The 19409-nt window shown below is 44.2% G+C and overlaps 1 protein-coding gene across 4 annotated transcripts in view; it reads left to right on the plus strand.

Moving 5' to 3' along the window:
• Positions 1–19409, plus strand: part of RABL6 (RAB, member RAS oncogene family like 6) — a 56009-nt gene that overhangs the window by 6966 nt on the left and 29634 nt on the right. For 3 of the 4 annotated variants that reach the window (XM_050334285.1, XM_050334286.1, XM_050334287.1), the window contains 6 exons: positions 548–682; positions 5601–5648; positions 11912–11964; positions 13029–13120; positions 13989–14129; positions 15132–15237. In XM_050334285.1, coding sequence (XP_050190242.1) covers positions 548–682; positions 5601–5648; positions 11912–11964; positions 13029–13120; positions 13989–14129; positions 15132–15237 — 575 coding nt within the window. Of the gene's footprint in view, positions 1–547; positions 683–740; positions 1516–1616; positions 1666–1786; positions 1903–5600; positions 5649–11911; positions 11965–13028; positions 13121–13988; positions 14130–15131; positions 15238–19409 lie in introns of those variants that run through there. The other variant, XM_050334288.1, reaches the window with a different exon arrangement.

Raw genomic sequence — 19409 nt, forward strand, 5'->3', positions numbered from 1 at the left:
CTAATTGCATACAGCGGGAAGGGTGTGTAGGAGACTTCTTGTACCCACAACTTCCTCTGTTCCTCGATAAACTCTTGGAAAAGCCGCCTGGTATTCTTGTGTTAATCTATGATTGGTGTGGTGTTCCAGCCTCATGTGCACCGCAGCTGGCTGTGTCACTGCTCCTCTCTGGCTTTCCTGGAGGAGTTCTTGGTCCAGCTATGGCTCAGGCCTTTACCTCCTTTGAAGCCTAAACCAAACTACTATTGGTTTGGGTAAGGGATCAAATGCGTCTGTCACAGAGCAGAGGCTCAGCTGGCTGGAGCTGTGCAGATTTTGAAGATTCAGCCTTGCTAGTGGTTCTTTCTGCTGAGCTGGTGTGAGTTACTGAATAAGGATTGATTTTAATGACTGGGGCTCTTGTTTTCTAATGAACCCCATCATGCCTGTGTAATATGGGAGGACTAATTACATCTGAATAATGCTTGCAAGAAATTAACGTGCTTTTCAGAGTGTTCTTCAAGTTGTGTTTAATCAAGTTTATTTGTCTGCCTGTTCTTTTCCCCAGTGAAAATTGTCATCCGAGGGGACAGGAACACTGGGAAAACCACACTCTGGCACCGACTGCAGGGAAAGAAATTTATTGAGGAATATATTCCGACTCAGGAGATCCAAGTCACCAGCATCCACTGGAATTATAAAAGTAAGATGGAAGAGAATGGAGGGACTGACAGTCATGGGACAGTGCCTTGGGGGAGGAAATTCCTCTGCAGCCTCATTTGCTTCTTTCTTCTCTGTCTTCTTAGGAGATAAAATGGTTTCTTATCACTTTTTATTTTAATTTATTATTCATAATTTCTCAGTCATGTTTTTAATAACTTTGTCAGAAACTGTTCTAAGTGTTAAAGTTTCTGTTGAAGCCACAGTTCAAGGGAAGCATTTAATAGGTGGTCTAAAGTATTTGAGATATTTGTGATATGCTTGACTTGTTAAAGAAAATGAGTTATTTCATAAATCTGTCTCTTGAGGCCAACTCTGCTTTGGGTGTTAGTGTGTTGCCTAGAAGTGAATAGCAGGCAGCAAACTAGATTTCACTGATGGAAACTGGGATGGAGCATCTGGTAACTGGGGAAGGTGATGTTTCAAAAATTAATGGTAGTACTCTTAGCTCTAGGCTGACTTACCAAAGCACAGAAATACCAGTACCTTTTTTAAGTGCTTGCTGGATTCTGGGTGATCAGATAAGATTTTTTATTTTAATTTTCCCTGTTACTCTAATAGTATAAAGTGGCTGTGAAAGCCCTGCCTCCTGCTTGAGAAGACGCTGCAGGCACTGAAATTGCATAAGGCTGTGACTCAACAGTGCATCAAGTCCAGCTTTCAAGTTCCTGACAAAGAAAGCCACAGCCTTGTGGGATGAACTGCTGATTCAGTATGAAATTGTAAGGCTGAGTATGCTGTACACAAAAAGTCAGCAGTTGTTTGTCATTATCAGACGTGGTCCATCTGCCCCAGTCTGACATTCTGTTGAATCAGGTACTGTCCATCTCCTCTCAGCTGGGAGAACACCCCATGTATTGAGGTGAGCTCCAAGCTGAGTGCTGGGTCTGATTCACCACTCAAATTTGTATTGCCAGGTGACACCACGATGCCCAAGTCTTGTGCCAATGCTCACAAAGCCCCAGGGTACGTTCACCAGCAGATCTGCTGTGGTCACACAGTAGTGTTTCCCACCTACAGCCAAGCCTCTGGCATGGTGTATGTTGGCTGTGGCATCCTTCCCCTCACTCCTCTTCCTCTCTCTCAGGATATCAGCACATCAGTTACCGAGGAATGAACACAGAGCTTACAAGTTGTTTGAATGATGGAAACTATCTCCAAAATCAAACTTGAATGCTTCAACCTAAACAGACTTAGATCAGAGTAAGAAATGAAATTCCTCTTTCCTAGATATGCGAGTATAAAGGATGCACTGAGTGTTAATTGTGGGTTTCTGCATTATCACAGGTTAAAGGTCAGAGTTGGGTTTCCTCTCTGACGAGTGTAGGTAACACAGCACTGCTGGTAGATACAACTGGCATTTAATTCTAAGAGGTTTATTCTTACCTAACTGGTTTTGTATCCACAGACAGGTACAAAATGCATGTGTACATGCAAAATGGTGTTTGGAGAAAGATCCACTCATCTCACCTGTGTCTGCATTTCTTTTCCTGAGCTGAGTCTCCAGCACTGACTTCTTCAACATGGGTGCAATAATGGGATAGAAAGCACTTACACCTGGGGTGGCTTTGCTGTGTGCTGAGAACCACAGGTGTCTGGGTTATTTCTAGTGCCCAGTTCTAACCTTGGTGTGCTGGGTTTCTGTAGAACTCCCTGGCCAGAGCTGACAGCAGTATGTACGTGTGCTGATGGACTTCCCTCAAGGTGAAGTGTTGCTGAGCTTGTCTAACTACCTGGAAGGCTGTACCTCAAATTGTGCCTTTCATTTGTGTTTCTTTTGCATTGTAAAACACTGTGCTATTGTCTTAGTAATAATTTCCAGTAGTATAGGAAATTCTCTACTCAGCTTCTTAATACTTGTTTTAAAAAGTAAGCCCCATTTTAAAAGATATTGTGAAGTCTGTGTCCTGCTGTGAGAACTTTCCATCCGAGACAGGTGATGTGGGCCCTCAGAGTAGTTGGCTCAGATGTAATTCCTGCCCCGTTGGCCAAGTTAATCAGTAAAGGAAAAATAAAGTTTGTTTTTCCTGTGATCATGCTCTCAAGCTGCCTTGAATAAATATTATGAAGGAGTTGGCAGCAAATATTTATAGATGTTAATTAAACTGCTGTCAAATATTGAAGGATTCTTACATTGCCTGGTCTTAGAAGAATGACATTTTAGATGTGGAATGTAGCACCTTCAGAAATTTTATACTGGGGGAATTAGTAAAGGTAGCAGAATTTGAGTTACTTCTTCCTACGCAGAGTGAACAAAGTTGCTTTTCTGTGCCAATTGTAATGGCTATTTGTAATTTTTTTGTCCAAGTAAGGAGTTACCCGTTCCTGACCCTAAGGAACACTTTTTTTAGATTTTGCTAGTCACCAGTTTTATTCTCTGGCAGACTCAGAAATGAAGGCTGAAATAAATATTGACAAATAGTTTCGCTCAAATCTTTTGAATGCATTATGGGTGGGAGTGAGGGATGGCAGAGCTGTCCTGCACTGCAGGATTTGTGATCCAGAGCGAATGGAGTGAATCTTGTCATTGCAGGAGAGTAAAAGTGCCTGAGGGCCTGTGAGTTCCTGGTGATGAACCCACCCACAATCTGATGATTCTTATTTTTAAATGAATGTTCTTGCAATTGGAGTCTTCTCACAGCTCTCCACCGTTTTCTGGGAAAGCAGTGTTTGGTGTGCTCTGGAGTACGTGACCAAATAGCAGCTGAGAACAGATCTTTGTGGTGGTTTGATCATGGTTTGTGCTAATCCAAGTTAAGGAGCTGAAAGGATGAACTGGCTCTGTTTTTACTGCAACATCCTTTCCAGAGCCAGTTCAGGTGAGATGCTACTGGGCATGAGGCACACACCAAAGCCAACGCAGCAGCACTAAAGCAGTTATCCTCTTTCATGATCAGGATCATCAGGAGTGACACTACTGAGGAAAAGGAAGAAATTCCTGGCTGTGAGCTAGCAGGAGCATGTGGAAATACAGTTTTGGTTTTCTTGGATCTCATGCAGAACCTCATTTTCTTTGAGAAATTCCAACCTTCCCCTCAGACAGAAGGGGTGTTGAGCAGGTCTGTGGGGGTCAGGAAGTTCAGCTTCCCAGCTGCCTGCTCAGCAGGGTGTCAGTACTGCGGGAATCACTCAGCAGCCAACAAATCATAACTGAGGGTGTGTTTGGCTCCTGATAAGGAGGTGGACAGCTCTGGAGCAAAGTCCCACTGCCAAGCACTGGGTCACCTCATGGGAGAACACTGCCTGTCACCACAAGGGCTCACTTCTCTGAACTGGGGTTCCAGCTTCGCCCTTGGAGCCCCCTGTTAGTGCTGATGTACAGCTTCACCTGGCACTGCTGAAAGAGCAAGTAGCTTTCTGGGCTCCTCCTAAACCCCTGCAAAATCTGACATCTGGAAAAGGCAAACATCTCCTACCCTTTTGTAGCAAGCCTTGATTGTGGAAAGGCACCAGGACTACCTTATCACCTGCGGGCAGGAATTTGAGGCAGACCTCCACTGGCTGATCTGTGTCCCAGCATCCACAGGGTGAGCAGTCCAGGGCACAGGGACAGCTCCTTGCAGTGCCAGTGCCTGCGGGTGAGGAGCTGGCTCAGTTGGGTGCCAGGGGAATGACTAATAGCTGTACCTGGCTTGATGGTGTGTGGGAATGTTCAGGGACAGAATTAATTTGGGGATTGAATTGTTCTGAGCAGAAGTTTTCAGACTGCAGGCTGCTGTACACCCGTGTGCTTTCAGTCCTGCGAGGCACCGGCTTGGCTGACCTGGGGGGAGTCTCTTGTGTGTGTGCAGTGCCCACTGCCAGCTGGCACAGGGGAGATAAGTGAAAGTTACTGGGAGGAAAACGGAGGCTGATTTTGTGTCATGCATAAATGTAAAAACGATCTTTCTCCAGAAGCAGAGGATCAAAATTTTCCTTTATTCATAGTCTGTCTTTACAATATTTTGAAGCATGTAAGTTAAACCAACAATGAATTCTGTAGAGAAAATTTTTCCTGGTTTGACAGTGACACTTAGCTAAACTCTCATGCCATCCTATGAGATTATTTTCTACTCTGAGACATTATTCTCCTATTCCATTGCTTTATGTTCAGAGCTGCTCCAAGTACAAGCTTTTGCTTTGAAGCCTATAACATTTCCAAAAACCAGCTGTTCTTGGAACAACTTCCTGAAGATCAGACTCCTATTTGGATTGTGTCAGAACTGCCTGTCCCTCATGCCACCCAAAAGTGAAACTGCTGTCTGTACTATCAGTGCCAGTCACTGGAGTTAGAATTTTGCATGTCTTGCTTCAGATTTTAGCAACTCAAATATATGGTTGTGTTGCTGCTTGTAATTTATTGATGCTGCAACTTCAGTGCTAGTGAGACTGTATTTTTCACAAAATGCCCTGGAAATGTGCAGAGGAAATATGTTTCTGGTAGCTGCAGGGCTGTCACGTTTACCTGGACATGCCACAGGTTGATCTTCCTTAAATGTGTATATTCCTTTTTTCAGTTGTACATCTTGCTGATAGAGCAGACTTTATCCTCAGCATCAAATTTTTATCATTTTTGAAGGGCTATGGAAAGCTCTGTATGTTATGAAAAGAATCTACACAAAATACTTACAACATGCTTCAAATCTGACATGAACCATCAGGGAAATCCAACCAACACTTATGTGACTAAGAATCTTTAGGAAGTTCTTTAGATAGCATGGTTTTGTTTGACAGCTTGGACCTTCAGCAGCACACAGCCTTCTTGTTCTGGTTGGGTTTTCTTCTCACACAGGGTTTGCTTTTCTTTTGACATTGCTGTGCTGCTTTCACCATGTTGGCTTTGGGTTGGGCTCTCTCTGGTGAGCATTGAGGACATATCATTGAAACCTTCTTCTAATCCTTTGTTCTTATTGTGCTTCCAGCCACTGATGATATTGTGAAAGTTGAAGTATGGGATGTAGTTGACAAAGGTAAGATTTATAACTTCATTTCTGATGGAGATTCATTGTTCTTTCTCAATTTTAATTAAAAACTTACATGGGATATAGAAATACCTACTTACTTCTACTTTGAAAAAACATCTCTACTTACTTTTTTCAAATGCATAGATATTACTTCCTGAAAAAATATGGAAAGGAGAGGTGAGTGTCCTATGCTAAGAGCCCATTATCTAGAATCTGATCTGATCTGGAATCTACTGATCAAACCCAGTGTTCAGAAGCAGTTGTTCCATGTGCCCATGATAGATGAACTAGATGGTGCTCAGTGTATTCAGATTCTCTGAGCTTCAGAATAAACTTTACTTTCTCCCCTTTATAGTGTGCTGTATGTTTAGACATACAGGTTCCAAGTTCTTTTTTCTGGTTATGAAAGTTCTTGTTGAGCTGTTTTTATGAAGGCATGCTATTGTTAAATGGATAAAACAGTATCTGCAGTGGGTAGTGCTTGCAGGGGGAAAGGATGAAAGAGAAGCCAATTACTTAAATTCACTTAGAACAGAAAATGCAATATGTGCATTCCAAAACCTATTGTAAACACCTAGCCAAGGAAAGCATTATGGTGTGTAAATACATTTTTCATTAGTTTTCAATTTTTGTCAGAGTATGAACTTCTGTTTTATAAAAAGTAAAACCAAACCCCAAACCATCTATGAAGATGCAGACTGGCTGCAGTGCAAACTGGGATATGCAGTGTGATCTCTTCCTGGGAGGGGGTTAAGGTTCAGATGTAAATCTCAACAGCCCATTCTGTAGCCCCAAATACAGATGTTGTTTGGCTTTTAAGAGGTATTTGGTACCAGTCAGGCTCCTGGTTTAGTGTGAGTATGGTCAGGAAAGCAGCTGTACAGGTGAGCAGCTGTTGCTCTGTGGCTTATACTCCTTATTTGGTGTTTCTCTCTGTCAAATCTGTTGATCACAGTCATCGAAACTTGAACTTTGCTGGTTCTCTGGTGCTGCCTTTCCTGCAGCCATGGCGGGAATCCATTCTGTCACCCGAGGGGCACCACCCCTGCTGCACCACCTGTGCCGCTTACACTCAGGGCACCAAAACTAAGGTGATAAATACAATAGGGAGTGGGAAAGGGAGCAATTAGCTGAATTGTATTCAAAATAGTAAAAACAGAAAAGTAATTAGAGGTGGCAGCTCTAGTTCAGATGCATAATGGAGCCTTCAGGGTAAACTTGAGCCAGGAACTTTAAATGAAAATCCTGGGTACTTCCTATTGGTTTAAGCCCCAGTTTTCACAGTATAGACAAAACCTAGCCTAGGCCAGAGTTACTGCTGAAGTCAGTCTGATTACAGTTTGGCTTTTGGATCATGGGATGACAAGTGAAAAGCTGGAATCTGAGCAAAACATCTGTGTTCTCGCTGCCTTGCAGCTTTGGTATGAATAGATAGATAGTTAATTTGGGAATCATGTGGTTCTAGCATTTATTTCTGTGAATAGCTTCTCTGAGCAGAGTCATCTTCTCAACTAGAGACTTGTAATTTTTCTGGCAAAGCAGACGGGATGTGGTACGTGCAGATGTTGATAACAGCTCTTCTGATCCTGCTTTTATTTCTGACAGTGAAGCCTGTGTTAGAAATCTCAAGGGACTCTATCTCTTCCCTCCACTTTATAGCCTTTTGAAATAAAACTCATTCTGTTAAGATCCCTTCTTATGGACCACAGATTCGTATTTTTTGCAATCAGTTGTGCTCAGTCAGTGCAGTGTAAAAAGTTGTTAACGAAATCAAATCCTTTCCTATTGCCATGGCATTGTGGATTCCTGATAAGTGCAACTTTAGGAAAGTGTTCATATTAACCATTAAGAGCTTGCTTGTATCTAACTTTCATATTAATGTTATTCATGACATTTTTATTTTCCTTCTGTCTGCTTAGGACAAAAAATCCTCCTGCGCGATGCTTTGGGTGAGAGTGACACTAGACTGTAGACTTCCAGTAGTAAAGTATCCAGTGCTGCTGTAGCATAGTGCTGACAAGACCTAATCCTCCTTTTGTTTCCTTGCTTACCAGATCCTGGCTAATGTGCATATTTAGACTTGGGCAGAACGCTGCATTTATCAGGCTGGATTTGAAACTGTCAAAAAATGCATGTTCTGAACACGCATTTCAACATAACGTTGTTTTCCAGGAGAAATTCTTTCAGCAGTGTTTCCCCATTGCCTTGTTGGAGGAAATTAGGAGACCTCTGTTTAAGTGAAGATGTTTGAAGCTGTGTTGAAAGCCCTGAAGTGGGTATTTATGGCTTGACTGTCTAACAGGTGTATCCATGAACTGCAGTTTTCAAATTCAGTTGAGTAAAGCGGCTTTGGGCTTTCCTCTGCTGTGCAGTGCTGCCATTCTGCTTGTCACAGGGGGCTGGGGGGAATTCCAGAAGGGAATTGCACCCCGAATTTCAGGGAATTGCACCCTGAAAACTTAATGTATATTTCTGAAGTTAACAGTGGTTTTCCTGAATGGTGCTTCTCCTGGTGCTCCCCAGTAGTGTGTTCCCTGTCCTTGCTGGTTCAGCAGGATGGGTTTTCCCTCCAGAATCTTTTAGGGTGCAGGAGGCAGCCCTGCTGGCCCTGCCTGGACGGTGACTTAGCTTGGTGTTGTTTATTTAGCATCCAGATGTTAATTTAGAAGTATGGGGAGGTTTGTTGTGAAAGCTTAAAAGCTGTGAGGTTGTTTAGTATAGTGAAGCAGAGGGGAATGGCAGCTGCCAGACTGTGCTGCTCCTCTTTGCTTGTTCTTGATTCTTTGGGATACTTTTTTTCCAATGTTCAGACTCACTGGAGTCCCTGCTGCATTCTCTGTGACCTGCTCAGGGAGCTGGGCTCATGTCTGGAAGGATACCATTTGTAAATCTTACCCAGTTGAGCTTACCCCCAGCTATGGGTTGTATTGAATTTTGTGCAGTGTGTGTAGTAAGTATCATCTCCTTTGCTGCCTTTGGAACTGATAGAAAACAGGAAAGATCTCTCAGCAAAAGTCACACTCCTGACTCATCTTTCTGGCTTTGCAGCAAGTTGTGTAACTACTGCAGGTCATAAAGCTGTAATGGATCCTGAATGCAGAGAAGCTGCTTGAACGCAGGTGATTCAGGAACAGTTGTGAATTGCTGTCTTGGAATTTCTGCCAATTTGTTTCCCACATATTTTCCCATACACGACAGAAGAGATCAAATCATATTTTTTTCTGTTGCCCACAAAATAGCATGAGCTCTTTCCCTTGTATTGGAGATCCCTTTCCTTCTTGCTGCACTTCACCCCTCTCCCTCCCAGAGGTATTGCAAGAAGAAGGAAAGATCATAATTCATATTTCTGTTATTTTCAGACATCCCAAGTTAGATAACACAGGGGATGCAAATATTCCAGATGTGTATTTTTGACTGGTGAAGGGAAGCAGCTCTCTTGCACTGTGGACAGCATTTGCTGGCAAGCTGTACTGAATCCTTGCTATCCTGCGCCAAAACTGATGGTACATAGAGATGCAGAGATGTGGGTGCTGATCATGACCCGAGTCTTCTGGTGACCAGTAAGAACTGTTGGGTAGATTTTGGGGCTCTGCTGCCAGGGGTATTTAGTGTCAGTGTTGCTCTTATGATTGTGAATAAGGAGTAGCCATCATTCCAGGGAGAGGACCTGAGCCATCACAGCAAAAAGAGCCTTGTTTTCTGATTGAGGGTCCTGCATTACCCATCAGTGCAACCTCAAACACACAACTCTCACCACGCACTTGCCTTTACAGGCTGAATTGCATCTTTTCACTGCATACATTTTGTCTCTATCTGGCTCATCCTGCAGTTTTGGTTCCAAAAATAGATGCTGTGCATGAGTCTGTACACACATGCGTTTCTCAGCTCTGTGACTCCTTTGAGGTGACCTCCTTTGCAGCACTGATGAGCCATGTGCGAGAAGATTACTCATTCCTCCGGATCCACACTCAGAACCATGGCCAGGGAGAGGCGTGTGGGTCGGATATTCCATCTCAAAGCACTGACTGTAAGTGTGCCCAGGTTAGGCAGACACCTTGAGTGGTCAGGATGGGGGGAATGATGGAGAGTATTTGTGGTTACTTGAGCTTCTCTTTTAATACCTAGAAATTTAGGTCACGCAAAGCATCACTTAGCAGCGACTGCAGAAATAGCGATGCTTTGATATTTAGAGAAGCCACACAAATGCCACTGACTTGAAATGAATTGAAGTGGGAAAAGGCACGCATGGCCTAGACAACCCACACCTCCAGCTGTACTGGGAGAAATCAGAGCCCGTGCTTGGATCCCTCGGGGAAACACATTACCCGACTGAGGAAGGATCAGGATTAATATTGCTACTACTTTCAGCTGCAAGCAATAAGATGTCATGAGTGGGGCAATGTTTTGCAGTGATACGCAGAAGCACCCACCAGAGTCTCTGCTGTAACCTGCAGCATAAAAAATTTCCTGAATAACTGTATTTTCTAACTATTTATCCTTGAGTTGTGTGAAGGAAGAACAAATACTTTGTTTCACATGCAACATCAGGCAGAACCCTGAATTCCACAAGTCATCACTCCATGTGATTCAGCAGAGTCGAAGAGTTGGTGGAAGCTATTTTGGTCCTCAGTGTTTCAGAGCCTTTTACAGAGTCACTGGGAGAGTTTGTGCAGGTGCATCTGAGCTGCCAACACCTTCTGTTGTCAGCAATGCAGTGAATTTCTAGAAATTATGAGAAGGAATCCCAGGTCTGTGCCAGTATAATTAAGTCAACTCATCTTTATTTGAACTAAGAAAATACAGAACAAAATTAATTCAGAAGTGCAGCTCTCAGCTGCTGTCAGTAACATCTGGGAGATACTTGGCATCTGTAGAATATCACTCCAGATGTTGCAGAGTTCTTCATTGTGCAGTGTTTATCACTGATAAAGCTCTGGAGATTCTGAACACAGAGTTTAAGCAAGAGGACAGATTTTTTCGTGGTATGTCCACACTAAACCTCTTTGGCAGTAGATGACAGAAGATGTTGAGTGAGATTCCTGGCAATCCTTAGGGCCAGGTGTCTACACCAGAAAATCATGTCAGCTGATGGCCACACCAGCTGATGGTGCAGATACACCTGTCTACTTTGACTCCAAGCTGTAAGATTTGGAAACATGATTAGAGCGTAACTGATGTAACACAAAGTTTTCAGGGAGCTGAGGTTTAAAAACACTGACTCCTTTTCTGGGAGTGCTGAGTTAAATGCCAGTGGTACTGTAAAATGTCATTTTGTGAACTTATCGAGTGCTTCCCTAAGCGGTCAGGAAAGGGAGAAGTCTCAGGGTGCTACCCTTTAACTATCCAGGCTGGATTTTAACCTTAAAGGAAGCAGAAGAGTTGGAGAGAAACCTGTAGATTCCTCCAGGTGGACCTGTGTCTGTGGGACTACAGGGCAAGTCTCTAGAGGGGTTTTCTGGTATCTTCTCCAAGTATTTAGCTTGTTGCCTCTTGCACTTTTCTGGGAGCTTAATCAGAGTTATACCTGTCTTCTGGCTTATTTCTGTGTGCTTTGGGTGGTGCCTCTGTGGGTTTCCTTTATACACCTACACTGGTGATGCCCAGCCCCAACCCTCTGGCTCTGGCCTTTGGAGCACATGTAGGCCATCTCTGTCTCCACAGCCCCATTCCCACAGTTTATTTAATTTCACTTGGATTTCCCCTTCCATAAGTTCTGTCTTTTGGCTGTTAAATTCTCATAGTCACCTGCCACCCCTTTTCTCCATAGTAATGAGGCAACCCAAAGCACCTGATGGGCTCTGAGGTCACACTTATGACCTGACCTCTTGCTTCAGGTCAGTGACAGCACAGCAGCACCACAGCATCTCAGGAAGGCTGCACATGCAGTTGTGCCCTCAGTCAGAGCAGCCCTATGAGCTTTTGCTTCCTCAACACTGATACAACAAAAACTACAACAAAGCAGCTTCCCTTTGTGGCCAGGAGTGCACCAAACCCTGTGTTACTCAGTCATTGGGGGTTTATGCTGTGAAGAGCATGGTTTAAGCTACCCCAGATATCCTTACTGCATCTTTGAATAGACTAGCTGGGATTCTTGACCAGGGGAGCTCAACAAAGCATGCCTATCCTACCCCTCCTCATTCCCCAGGCTTACAGTAGAAGTAGGATCTGCTTTAAGGTTGTGTTCAAACTGCTGTGGTCCTGCCCAGACCCATCCTGCAGTTCTCTACCCAGTGTAATGCTTTATTTTTTCTTCTGTAATTCTCTTTAAGGAAAATGCAAAAAACGAGGAGATGGTTTGAAACTGGAGAATGACCCTCAGGAGGTAAGTCACATGGGATGCAGAGGTCTGCCTCTCGAGGGGGAGGCCTTTTGTCCACTTTTAGTCCATGGAAAGCAAGTTCTGTATTTGTTTCTGCTCTAAGGTTGGCCTGGCAGGCGGGTGAGGGGCAGTGGGACCCCTGATGCTCTGCACTTTTTGATCTGTGCATGTCAGCCCTTCCCCTGCCCTCACCACAACTTCCCTGCTGGTTTCCATTCTGTCCTTTGGAAATGACTGCACTGCTGAGGTGTTTGCTCAGCAGCTTTGCACTTCTCTGCCCATGGGCAGTGGCAGGAAGTCCTTTTGTCAGGGCCTTCTTGTGGGGCCTCAAGAAGTTGTTCAGTGCCCTGCTCTGGCTGTACCTCGGAACTGGGCTGTTACCCTCTCACTGGTGCCAGTGCTGCTCAGGCTGTGTGGTCAGATAAGAACAATTTTCCTTAAAATACTCTCCTATGGAAAAAGCCTTTATGAGAACAAATACCACAGCTGCTTCTTCCTTTGCAAACATGGATGCGTTTTCCACTCCTGGGAAATCAGTGAGCATTGTTCAGGAGGCACCAAATTGCAGCAGGAGCTATGGAGACTGAGTTGGGACCAGTACTGGCTGGACTTTGCAGCATACGGAGTCCAAATGATGAGAAGACAATCAGGTGCTAATAAATTCTGTCAGTCCTCCAGTGAGAAACTGCCTCCTGGCTTTGGACATCAGAAGCTTTAGGAGTACAGTCAATATTTGGGTCAGCAAAGAGATGAAATGTGAGTTGTGCCTTCTGTCCTCCACCCTGTAGCTTATATGGATTTGGGAGCACAGGGGAGAAGGGCAGGGGTGGGTTTTAGCGCGTGCTGTCAGACACTGTCAGGTGCTTCACATGCTGCTCCTGTGGGAAATGGAAGCTGGGAACCACCAGGTATCTTATTTCAATAATGATGGTGTGAAATCCACAGATAGTCCTTACAGTGGTTGCCCCTTTATGAAATTTGCCTATTCAGCACTGTATCCGGTGTGTTCTGTCCAAGCCTTATGTTGAATCGAGTTCTTTACTGCTTCTTTGCCTTTATTTCCTCAGGCAGAGTCAGAAATGGCTCTGGATGCAGAGTTCCTGGATGTCTATAAGAACTGCAATGGTGTGGTGATGATGTTTGACATCACCAAGCAGTGGTAAGAGACCTTCAGTGGCACCTCATGATTCTCCTTTGTCTAGGCAAAACAAATTACTTCTGGATTTCCAGATTCCCAGTTGGATTTGAGAGCTGATAACAAGCCTAATGAGTTGAAGCAAGCTTGTATCCCTTAAAAATAAAAGCTTTGTCTTGTGACATGGCTTTTAATAAACTCCTCTCTTGGGCTTGTTCCAAACAAGCAGTGTCCCGGTAGTTTGTGTGCTGCAGTTGCTGATACACTGCTGGCTGAGGCTTGATAATTAGTGCTATCACAGGTATGAGGTGCATGTTACAATTCCCTGCTCCCCAGAACACAAGGAAAAGGGGAATGCTAGTGAGAAATTCCCAGAAGACTGGTATTAGTAAGGATTATTTAGAGGCCGCGGGCTGCATTAATGCACAGAAATAAGGAACTGTTCATTTTGCACATCTGCTGAGGAGGATGGGGGAGATGTGGAAACCAGAGTGGAAAGAGGAGGGGGTAAGAGCTCCTGCTTTATATTTAAGCTAATGTTGTACAGGTTTGGTGTTGGTCAGAGAGTCTCAGGGAAGTTGAAAGGAGGGAAAACTTTTCTTCTACTGACCCCACACGGTTTTGCAGGACTGAGGGAAACATTACTGTAGGAGATGTGAGGTTGCTGGTGGAAGTGGATTATTGAACTTATCAAGTTATTTTTGAATAAAGAATGATCCAAACATATTGAGACTTAATGTATTTCTCTGAGGGGACAAAGAAGCTACAGACTGGGAAAAAAAACATTATTTGGGGTTTTTTCTCTGATTTGTACATGAAACTGCTTAAAGAAGGATGTTCCCACTCATCTGCCTTTCTCTCTCTCTCTCTCTCTCTCTCTCCTCTGATGAAGGACATTTAACTATATTCTGAGGGAGCTTCCTAAAGTACCGACCCACGTTCCAGTGTGTGTGCTTGGGAATTACCGGGACATGGGCGAGCACCGGGTCATCCTGCCTGGCGACGTGCGGGACCTCATTGACAACCTGAACAGGTGAGATGTGTCACCTGGCAGAGCAGCAGGGCTCGGCTGCTCGCTGACATCACCCTTATGTAACCGTGTTTCACATCCACGTCCCGTGCAACCCCTGCCCCGGGGCCTGGATCCACAGCAGCGTCCCCGTGTCCACAGCAGCGTCTGCTGACACGATGGGCACATTGTTTGCTTTGTTCCTGGAGAGCAGGGAGGGCCTGGCAGCCTGTGCCTTTCTGAAGTGCTGTTCCCAAGAAGTCATCTTTTTGCTGGATAGTCCCCATGTGAAAGAATCCTCTCCCTGTGGCACAGCTATTCTCTGCTCTGAGTAATTCAGCTACAAGAGAGCCAGCCAGTGCAGCTGTCTCCTTGCCCTGCCTCTGAGCTTCCCCACACAGCACTTACTGGGCATAGCCAAGTCATACATTTCCCTCACCAGCCAGACAAGAATTTCCCCTATGCAGAGGTCTGAAATGTAGTATAAAATACTATTTGTTGGTCAAGATTCAGTAGATTGTACCTTTTTCATGTCCTTAAGGTAATTTTTTCATTTTCCTCATCTCTTACTTGCTTATGCTTGTGTCAGTCACACAGAAATCATGTCAGTTTTAAGACTTTGTCCATACTGTAATCATTTCTTTACAGATTCATCTCTATATGTGATTTTTGTCAGTCTCTTCGGGGTTTTAAACCGAAGCGGTCACTGAGAAATGAGAAACTTGTATAGCTGTAAATCCCCAGTTTAGGAAACCAACATCCCAGTGTCCTGACAGAGTATTTCTTAGCCTGCTAGGCACACAACACTGTGACACACCAACAGCCACTTTCTGCCACCCTTCAGGGGGAACAAAGCGTGAATTTTGGCTATACACAAACTAACGAGTCCCAGGCAGAATGAGCCACTGGCCTACATTTGGGGGTGGGGGGCTGGCCTGTGGGACTGCTCGTGGTGTGTCATTCAGGCAGTGCCCCTGTGTGTGCAGTCTCTCCTGGGTACAGTGTTCTTCTCTCTGCTTGGGACAGGCCCCCTGGCTCCTCCTATTTCCGCTATGCTGAGTCTTCCATGAAGAACAGCTTTGGCCTCAAGTACCTGCACAAATTCTTCAACATCCCCTTCTTGCAGCTGCAGGTAAGACAGAGATACTGCCCTGATGTGCTAGGTGGGTGGGAGAAATTGTATTTGCTCTGTCTCTATTGCAAAAATTTGGTATTTGAGGTTTCTTTTGGTGTTAAAGGATCCTGAGTAGATTTTTGGTTTTGTTAGGGTTGGTATGGCAAAATTATGTCAGAACATTGGTGCCTGTGATGTAAACATGCCTGTGGTTGTGAGAGAATGTCTCTGCTGAGTTCCCAATGCTGACTTCTGGAGAAAGGCTGCAAGGGAATGGGTAACACTGACATGAAAATGGCATCCAGTGGTGCAGTTGCCAAGTCAAAAATGTTGCATAGACACATTTATTAAACTTTGGATTTCAGTTCTGTTCAGTTAAAACTCAGATGAGCTGAGATTTGGTCATGAACTGAACCTGCTGAAAATCTTGGCCCTAATGGTAATGGATCTGTTTGGATCCTGTGCACACGGATCCAGTCTCTTATTTCCTTCATAACTGAGGATTCTTGGGAAGGCTGAAGGGAAAGGCAAAGGCCAGATGGGCAGAGAAGGATGGGATTCTCAGCTGCAGACCTTTAGAAGAGGCACTTTTGGGGTGATCCTACTGGGGTCCTTTGGGATCAATAGTTTATGCTTTCTGAGGGCACCTGTGATGTTGTGTCATTGTCTTCTGTTGGATGGGAAAAAAATAGGCAGTTGATTATCTTTCACCAGTAATTGAAGTGTCTGTGTGTATTTCTGTACAAATAATCTCCACTGGAATGCTAGTTCAGAAGGAACTGGAATGTGTTAGTAGATGTTACCATGCCCTCAGGCTGCAGAGCAGAAAGTACCAGGATAAGAGAATTGAAAGTATTAAACCCCAGTAAAACAAGGCAGACAATAATTTTTTTAGGGGGCAGTTGTAGAAATCTGAGGTATAAATCCAACTTGCTGCTCAGAGGAGAAGATTGAAATCTGCCAGCATGGTGCTGGTGAGATGCTTGGGTTTATAACAGCTCCACTGGTGAAGGGGTGTCTGGTGGAAATCACACAGAAACAATTCCCAGGTTACTTTTGTTGGTTTTGTAGATCTGTCCTTTTTTTTCTCGGATAGATGTTGATAAGAGACAAAGCCATCAGCACAGCCTTCCTGCCAGAGTTGTCTCTGAAAGCTGCTCGTGGTGATACTGTGGACAGACTGTGTATGCCAGGATTTTCCCTGGCCAAAGCAAGAAATTCCGAAGCGATTGTAGTATTGGGTTTGCTTGGAAGCAGCTTTAGGGTGTGAATCCTAGGGGACCTTTCATCTAAATGTACTGTGTACAAGTAAACATGATCTATTAATCTGAGGCTGAAAGCAATTAGGACACTTTGGTAAGGTCACCAAAGCTAGATAATTTCTTGAACAAATCTTGGTCTTTAGGGTAAAGAAAAAATAAATCTCATATAACCTTTAGTTTGGAGATTCCAGTGGTGGTTGCTTAGGAGAGGTGAGGGAATGGGGTGAGCAGCCCACATTTGTTCCTCTGCTCAGTGAGCTCAGGGTGCCACTGGAAGTAGCCCAGAAGGTGCAATTGCCACATAATTAGACTCCCACATCGTATGGCTTTCATGTAATTAAATAATTCAACACTGCAGAAACAAACCTGAGAAGACTTCTCCTTAGAATTTAGTTCCCAGAACGTGCAAGGGGAGTTTTGGATGGGCACATGTAAACCATACTTTTCAATATGTGTGCTCTGTTCTTTGCACCTCGGCACAGAAGGTGGGACCTGAGGAGGTTGTCCTGTGCCTGTCATTCCAGGAGAGCTGCCTGGCTTTGCCTTTAAAACAGCAGTGCCCAGACTAATTCCTGCAGATCTGTGCTCATACAGGGATTGAAAGCAGGTGTTCTGGTGTGCGTTCTGATAAAAATCCCAGCACAGGATCCCTGTGGAAGTAGCTTGCTCATTTCCCTGCAGTGTGCAGGAGGTCCCCGGCCTTGCCTTCTGTGCAGTCAGAGGCTTTTGGCTGCTTCCCCCCATGCACTGGGGCTTTATCAATGTCAAACTTCAGCCAGAATGGTCTGGATTGGATTTTCCAGTGCATTTGTGCCACAGGTTTATGGGCAGTGCCTCCTGCTGCTCCACAGTAGCTGGCTCGGGGCACTTTGCTGCTCCTGGAGACTCGTTGGGAATCTTGCCTTGGAGTGCACAGGGACCAGGCCTGGGCCTGATTGACATCCAGTGCAGTGTGATGCTGAATTTGTAGGAACATCACAGCTGGACTTAATTCCTAAAGGTTCTGCTTATCCCTTCAGAGATCCTTGTCAGCACCAGGCTCCAGAAGGGGCTCTTTTCCCAAGTACTTTGGAGCAGGGCAAAGGCAGAGGGATGCTACCAGGTGTAAAATGCATATAGGATTTGCTCAGCCCTGAAGGTTTCTGTGTCCCTCAGCCCATCCCCTGCAGCTCTCCAGGGGCAGAGGTGTCCAGCTGTATCCAGGCTGTCCCTCGGCAGGGTTGGTGTCAGTGGCACATCCCTGTGCTCAGCTTACAGTCATGCATCTTTCATGGAGAAAGCAGGGCTGAAATCCATACCCCCAGCACAGAGCACCTTCCCTCTGGCAGCCTGGGCTCTTCAATTATTTACCAGTTCCTTTCCAGGGGCAGGGTTGGCAAACCTGAGGATGCAGCTTAGCTGTAGGTATTGCTGGTGGCCCACAAATGGGATCAGGTCACCCAGGTCTCAGGATGCTGTGCTGGAAGGAGACAGGATTCTGCAGACAGCTGAAATTGCCTTTTCTCAGGAAGCCCTTGAAAGTGGCTTTCAGCCAAAGTGTTGCTCTGTAGCATATGATTTATTCCCTTCTTTTGGGTTATTGCTAAAAATAAGCTGTTTCTTTAATATTTTAATACCAGCATGGTAAAGCAGGATTCATTTTTTGAAGTATTTGAAAATCTGCTAATAGTGATGAATTTTTACAAAATTAGTTGAAACTCACTCTTAATTAAATCTATATTCTTGATTTACTGTGATCTGTGAAAATTGAAATAAATAAAACTGTGGTGTGTGTCTCAATGCCAAAGTGTGAGGCAAGGAAAACCACTTGTTTAATAAAAGTCATTATCAAAGAGCCTAAGGTAAGTCCTGGAGAGCAGTAGCCCTTCTGTCTCTGTTTGCTCAGCTAATTAGGTCAGCATTTATTTCACCCATCTTAGGAAACCAGGGACAAAGAAGAAGCAGACTTTCCCTTTTTTGCCTCATTTTTGCTCATACTGCATGAATAACATAGGAGGATGACATCTACTACATCTGAAATCTGGATTTTCTTGAATCTTGAGTTGTAAAATCTAGAATTTTAATTCTAAAGTCTTTTATTACTCATTCTGATTAGTGTAGCACATTTAAATATGTATAGCATATTTTGCTGAATCTTTCTTGTCTGTAAACCACGATAAAGGGAATCAACATTAGGTAATGACTTCATAATTCTTTTCATACATGTTAATTGAAGTCAAGTTTCCATCTGAAGAAAGCTTTTGAATTTGATGAATAAAAATTGCCTAACAAAGAAAACAGGAATTGCTTCAAGCTCTTAACACAATGGCAAAGGTAAACATGAAGAATCTATATACTTTGGAAGCAGTAAATTAGATTAAATGATCACAGAAGCTCTTAAATTTCAAGAAAGGCTGTGTCTTCCAGTAAATTACTGTGTTTAAGGGTTATCAGCTGTGATGAATCACCTGGTCTTATAATACAAAATCAAATTACTTGAACCTTGTCTACTGATACAAGTCATGGTAGAATTTGATATAAATCAGCCTGCTCCATGGAGGGCTCAGGCTGTGCCCCGACTGTGCCCTGGGTCACAGCAGCGTGGTGTGGTTTGTATGAGCCAGATGAGTTATTTGCTCTTGAAATCTGTACAGTGTCTCGATGGCTTCAGAGTTGTCACGTCTGTGAAACCATAATGCCAGCAGCATGTGCACATAGGGACTGAACACCGTTGCTTCATGCAAATGTTTGTCTTCACAGAGGGATTTTATTCTGGGAATTATGCGGTAGATTTCCTTTTGACCTTTTAGTCTGGTGGGATTTTCCTGCAGTGAGCTTATGTGTTGTCAAACAGGGAATTAAAAATTCGCCATGGCTATTGATGCTAACCTTCAAAAATATTTGTCAGAGTGGAAACCTTCAGTGTTCTTGGAGGATAAGGCAGATATA

Source organism: Myiozetetes cayanensis, unplaced genomic scaffold (genome assembly GCF_022539395.1).
Source record: "Myiozetetes cayanensis isolate MyiCay16 unplaced genomic scaffold, myiCay2020 scf52, whole genome shotgun sequence".
Classification (NCBI taxonomy): domain Eukaryota; kingdom Metazoa; phylum Chordata; class Aves; order Passeriformes; family Tyrannidae; genus Myiozetetes; species Myiozetetes cayanensis.